At 40.0% G+C, this 6,000-nt stretch overlaps 1 protein-coding gene across 1 annotated transcript; it reads right to left on the bottom strand.

Moving 5' to 3' along the window:
* Window positions 1-1,236: 1,236 nt before the first annotated feature.
* LOC144712021 (alpha/beta-Hydrolases superfamily protein) lies at window positions 1,237-4,478 on the bottom strand. Its single transcript, XM_078586197.1, has 2 exons — window positions 4,008-4,478; window positions 1,237-2,412 (listed from the first exon to the last, which is right to left on the bottom strand). Exons 1-2 carry the CDS (start codon window positions 4,376-4,378, stop codon window positions 1,494-1,496), a joined length of 1,290 nt encoding a protein of 429 aa, XP_078442323.1. The 5' UTR covers window positions 4,379-4,478; the 3' UTR covers window positions 1,237-1,493.
* Between the last annotated feature and the right edge of the window lie 1,522 nt (window positions 4,479-6,000).

Genomic DNA, 6,000 nt, shown 5'->3' with positions numbered 1-6,000 from the left:
ACTGTTATCCCATTTGGAAGAAAATAGAAATCTTGAGTTGTAAATATTAAATAAGGTGGAATATACATTAAATCATATAATAATAATTTAATAAACATGCACTATATTTTAAGTCTGTTATATATATAATATGTTTAATATATTAATACCTTGTCCAACAAATACAGCTGAAAATTTCTATTGTCTTTCCTATGGGATAAAAGGACTCGGAGTTTGATGTTAAACTCCGAATCCTGTTATCCCATATGGAAGGAAAAAAGATTCAGTTGTATATATTAAATGAGCCACTCAATAAATAAAACAACTCTCCAATTATCCTTTTGCCCATGTTAATCCTTTCTAACTGCTGCATAATGATAGTTAATTTATATTCTCAAACGACCTTTGTAAGTTGGATATCGAAATCCGATATCCATGTCTGATATCCGATATCGTCATCCTCCCAAGAGACAGAGGCGAATGACAACATCGAGACGGATACCAATATCGGATATCTGTACTGTAGCAACCGATATCCGATATCCAGATATCGGAAAAAACAGATACTGAAAATTTGATTTTCAGTATCCAGTACAGCCTCCGTCCCAATACCGTAAGCTGATACCGGTATCGGATTACAGTATCGGGACGGGCGATCCCTAGCAACGTCAGACTGTCTTAAGTACATCTATGTCTTATAGATTTCCGTTGTACATTATCAAACGATGGGTCGACCTTCTCTTTTAAAGTTATGGGACTTTCTTCTAATGTCTTAGTTTCTTCTAACTCCTCGTCTCTTCTCTCTGGCGATTCCTCGTGTTTCAGAACCATCAACCTGTGAATCAGATTACACTACTGTCACAGGAGTAAAATACAAAGAAATTTGGCTGGTTAGATAATTAAAGTGAATTGAGGGTAAATACTTTTGGCCAGTGAAGATTTTGGTTCATAACGAGTCATCAATTTCTTTGAGCAAGAACTGTATGACCCATTGCCAATCAAAACATATAGATACACGGTGGCATTTTGTTTTGCTAGGCGTGGAGGAGAAAGTGATGCCAAAGTATGTAAATACTTTGCCATAGCTGATAGGTGTTTTCACTTTTTTAGAGTGTTAAAGACACGTGTTCCTCTGACCATAAGGGCAGAGCCTGACATGCCAGCGTCTGACACTAAGAGTCGCTGACCTTAACCTGGCACGAGGACTGCCATAGTCTCCATGACGTCTGATTATCTCGAAGACTGCCATAGACATCATTATTGTTCAATTCACCTCATTAATTTGGGCACGTCTAGCCCTATAAATACATGTACAGTTCAACTTTTAGAGTGAACAGAAGAACATTCTCAGACTTCTGTTACTACTTCAGCAGACGTCATGGAGAAGAGAGGCCTCGTTTCTTTTGTCTTAAAAATCCTTTTTTTGTGGTTTGATGTGATTGCAAAAAACCTCTTCCAACATTTCTTTCATGCAAGCAAACGAGCCTGCCCATGAGCCAAAATCCCCACCGTTTCTAAAGAGACAAGGTCTGGTAGACTTGTGAAGAGAGAGAGGTCTGATCTGCGTTGATGGCCTCCATCTCACGCAAAATCTCAGCAATGGCGGCCTTGTTCTTGAGCACATCCGTGTGGGAGACACCATTCACCTTCACAAACTTCACCGCCTGGCCATCATCGCTCGACTGTAGAGACAATAAACTCGCCAGGTTCACCGTTCCATCGCCATCGCCATACACCATCTCCGGCTGCCGATCGAACCCCTCCTTCCCATAGACCAGCCTCTCCGGCGTCTTCACCCCCGTGCCCACCACGCAAGTCACCGGCACCTCCGGCGGAGCCACCACTTCCCTCTCAACCAGCGGCAGAACGCGGTTCTCGTAAGGACCGACTCCCTCCCTGTACCCAATATCCTCTAAGAACGAAGACATGCCCACGGCGGTGTAGTTCTTCCCGGGGGAGATAACCAGAGGGCGGTCTTTGAACACTGCCGGCGAAGGAAGCAGCCACAAGTTGCTCTCGGAGCTCCGCTGCTCGTCGCGGAGGACGAGCGGGTCGACGACGGGCACGCCGAGCGTGGAGCCGGAGGCGAAGGTCAGCATGAGAACGACGGAGCCGCCCCACGGCGGAGAGAGCGCGACGAGATGCTTGACGTGGCGGCGTCGCCAGTCTGGGGAGCTGCGAAGGAGGAGGTTCATGGCGAAGAGATTGCCTAGGCTGTGGGCGATGAGAACGACGGGTTTGGAAGCCGCGGCGGTGGCGTTTTCGACGAGCTGTTTAAGGTCGGCGAGATAGCGGTCGCCGACGGAGCAGGGGCGGCCTCCGCCGGAGAGTCCGTAGCGGAAGTCGTAGGGGGCTCCGTAGAGGTTATCGCCGTCGCGGTAGCCGATACCCTCCAGCGACTCGACTAGGGTTTCCATGTACTCGCTGATACTCCTGGAAAAGACCGCGTTTACGTGAATAGTAAGTACTGGTATCGAACTTTGCATGGCCTCGTTCGGCTGCATGGAACTGTGTGAATCTATTATCGCTGTAAGATGAATAATACTTTTGAATATGGAAAAGGGGATGAATTGTGCATCTAAACACGATGATTTCCTTTAAAAATAGTTTCGCCGTGCGGGTTGTGCTGAAAAATTATCGTTAGAAAGTACAAACCAAGATATCTCGAACACACAAATTTCTGAAAAGCGCGAAACCCGCAAACATTGTAGACGTGCAGCACCAGATGCATCATGAAATCAGTATTTAACCGCTAGTTAGAGAGACAGAGAGAGAGAGATAACAAGAACAATTGAAACTTGGTGGGAGATTTTGATTAATTTCAGAAAAGACCCTCTTGAATTAGACCGAAATCAAGAGAACCCGCGATAGTGTAGCTGAAGATTTAACCGTGAGAGAAAACATGAACAGTAGAAACTTGGAGGCAAATTCTGGTTTATTTCTACGCTCATCTATTCTGAAAAGTTCTACCTTCAATTAGATCGAAATTAAGAAAACCCACGATCGCCGAGCTCAAGATTTAACCAAAAGTTAGTTAGAGAGAGAGAGAGAGAGAGAGAGAGAGAGAGAGAGAGAGAGAGAGAGAGAGAGAGAGAGAGAGAGAGAGAGAGAGAGAGAGAGAGAGAGAGAGAGAGAGAGAGAGAGCATGGACAGTTGAAACTGGGAAGCCAATTTTGATTTATTTCGACGCTCATCTATTCCGAAAAGACCCACTTCAATCGGGATCGAAATCAAGAAAACCCATAGTTCAGGATTTGACCACAAGTTGGAGAGAGCGAGGAAGAACATGAACAGTTGAAACTTGGATGCAAATTTGGATTTATTTCTACGATCATCTATTCTGAAATGATCCACCAACAATTGGATCGAAATCAAGAAAACCTACGATCACCAAGCTCAGGATTTAACCACAAGTTGGAGACAGAGAGGAAGAACATGAACAGTTGAAACTTGGAGGCAAATTTGGATTCATTTCGACGCTCATCTTTTCCGAAAAGACCCACCTTGAATTAGATCTAAATCAAGAAAACCCATGGTTCAGGATTTGACCACAAGTTGGAGAGAGAGAGGGAGAACATGAACAGTTGAAACTTGGAGGCAAATTTCGATTTATTTCTACGATCATCTATTCTGAAATGATCTACCTTCAATTAGATCGAAATCAAGAAAACCAACGATCGCCTAGCTCAGGATTTAACCACAAGTTGGAGACAGAGAGGAAGAACATGAACAGTTGAAACTTGGAGGCAAATTTGGATTCATTTCGACGCTCATCTTTTCCGAAAAGACCCACCTTGAATTAGATCTAAATCAAGAAAACCCACGATCACCAAGCTCAGGATTTAACCATGACATAGAGAGTGAGAGGAAGAACATAAACAGTTGAAACTTGGAAGCCAATTTTGATTCACTTCTACGCTCGTCTATTCTGAAAAGACCCACCTAGAATCGGATCGAAATAAATAAAACCCACCATCGCCCAGCTCAGAAACCTCACAAAACTAAAGAAAAGCAGAGACTTTACTTACTGGAAACCAGGGTCGAGGTACCGGAGCCCGCGGGTGGATCCAAAGTGAGGAACGCGCGTCTCCACCCCGGCAACGTTGCGAAAGTCGTCGAGTTCTTCGACGTAGCGAAGTGCCATTCTGTCTGCAAAACACTGCGTGAATGGCCGAAGCAGAATAATTGGATCGAACCAGAGCCTGAACCAGCCATCGCCATTATTCCTGCGGTTGCCCCAAAGTCTACAGAAGAAGCTTGAAGGCTTGTAATCTTTGCTTAGCCGGGCTTCAAGCTGGTTGCCTCCATTACCGGGGATAAGTACAATTGGGTGGAGCTTCGCTGCAGCGCAGGCCTGTAGAAGCGCCACCATGGCTAGGATTAGTGGAATTCTTCCCATGCTATGATCATCTGCGATGGGTTTCCACTTCCCAGAATGGGGGCTGCCTTTGGAGGATAATCTAGGCCGCGTGGATTAATTGCCGCCGCTTACTGGTTGAATGGTTGAAGAGAAAAAGCTGGCCGAGTAAGTTTTTAACTTCGGAAGAAATTGTGCGGCTGAGAATGGACATGGTTTGCATGGACAGATGCCCAGTTAATTTCAAGGATAACATTTTTAAGATATAGAAGGAGCTACACTTTTTTATTTTTTTAATCATGTATTTTTACATAGAACATAAGACATACTTTCCATTATAAACAAAGACCATTCATCTGAAATCGATTGACATTTTAAACAATTCATTTCATCACCTATTTTTACATCGATTCGTGCATATTTATTCTCTGGAGGATAGTAATTGTGTTCATAATATCCGTACCATAACTAGATTTTATTGTTTAAAGAACTAGGTAATATATCAGTCAATTATGTAACCTAGCACAATTTTTTTCTAAAGTCCAGTATTATTCATAATTACTCAACATACTGGTTTATAATAAAATATGCACTATTCATTTATATGAAAGAATGTATAAAGAAGTACACATTTTCAATTACATCACTTTATTAATTAATCTTTTTATGACACATAACATGTTTTCGAATCACATCCTTTCAAAGTCGATTTCTTTATATTCACCATATTGCAAATTTTCTAATAAAAGTTAAAATTTAGGCCAAAATATCCATTCATAATAATTTAAAAAATGTGAATTATATGTTGGTTGTCCCAATTCGATGCATATTTGAAGGGTAAATAATTATTTTTATCTTCATTAAGTTCTTACTTTTCTTCAGTTTTACCTTACGAGTAGTTAACTCATGAAACAATTCTTTGAAATTTGCCAAAACATAACATGAATTTTAATTTCATTATATCATTTTAGTTGAAATGCAGTTAAATCAAACATTAAACTACAAAATGTGAAATATAATTCAATTATAAAGTGAGTGGATTGATTTAACATTACATACATAAAAATATTACATTATTTCAAGAATAAGTTGCATTATTTGGATTAATGTATAAACTTGTGATAATATCTGAAGAACAGTATCGGTCTTCATTAACTTCACAAGTTAAGTTACACAAGTTTTGTACATTCTACTTGCCATTATATATATTTTGTTAATAACATTTAATCTTTTGGTTCTATAATTATAGTAGCTTATCTTTATTATAATAGGTTTACAGTGTAGGTTAAATAAGAATAACATCGTAGAACATTTTATGAATAAATATGATATTTAATACTTTGTATTGAAAGTATTCAAGTGACATCACTTTTAAAGAGTAATTTGCATTGTTTAAACCAGTTGGTATAAATTTATGTTAATATAATATCTTATTTTAGTAATTAAAAAATAATGTATGCAGCATGTTAATAAGTTTGTTAGTGATATCACTTTTACTTTTGATAAAAGTGTTAAATAACCTCATTCAAATATATAAATATTACTAATTAAATTGTGAATTACATTATTGAACTAATTTCTTAATAATTGTCTCTACACGTAATTTAACTAAGTTTTACTCATTTCCTTAGTTCAGTAACTAGTTCCTCTCATTTTCTTGAAAT

This window comes from Wolffia australiana, chromosome 14 (assembly GCF_029677425.1).
Source record: "Wolffia australiana isolate 7733 chromosome 14, ASM2967742v1".
In the NCBI taxonomy this organism is placed as follows: Eukaryota; Viridiplantae; Streptophyta; class Magnoliopsida; order Alismatales; family Araceae; genus Wolffia; species Wolffia australiana.
Note: the sequence above shows the minus strand (reverse complement) of the source record. Positions and strands in the feature narration are given on the sequence as shown.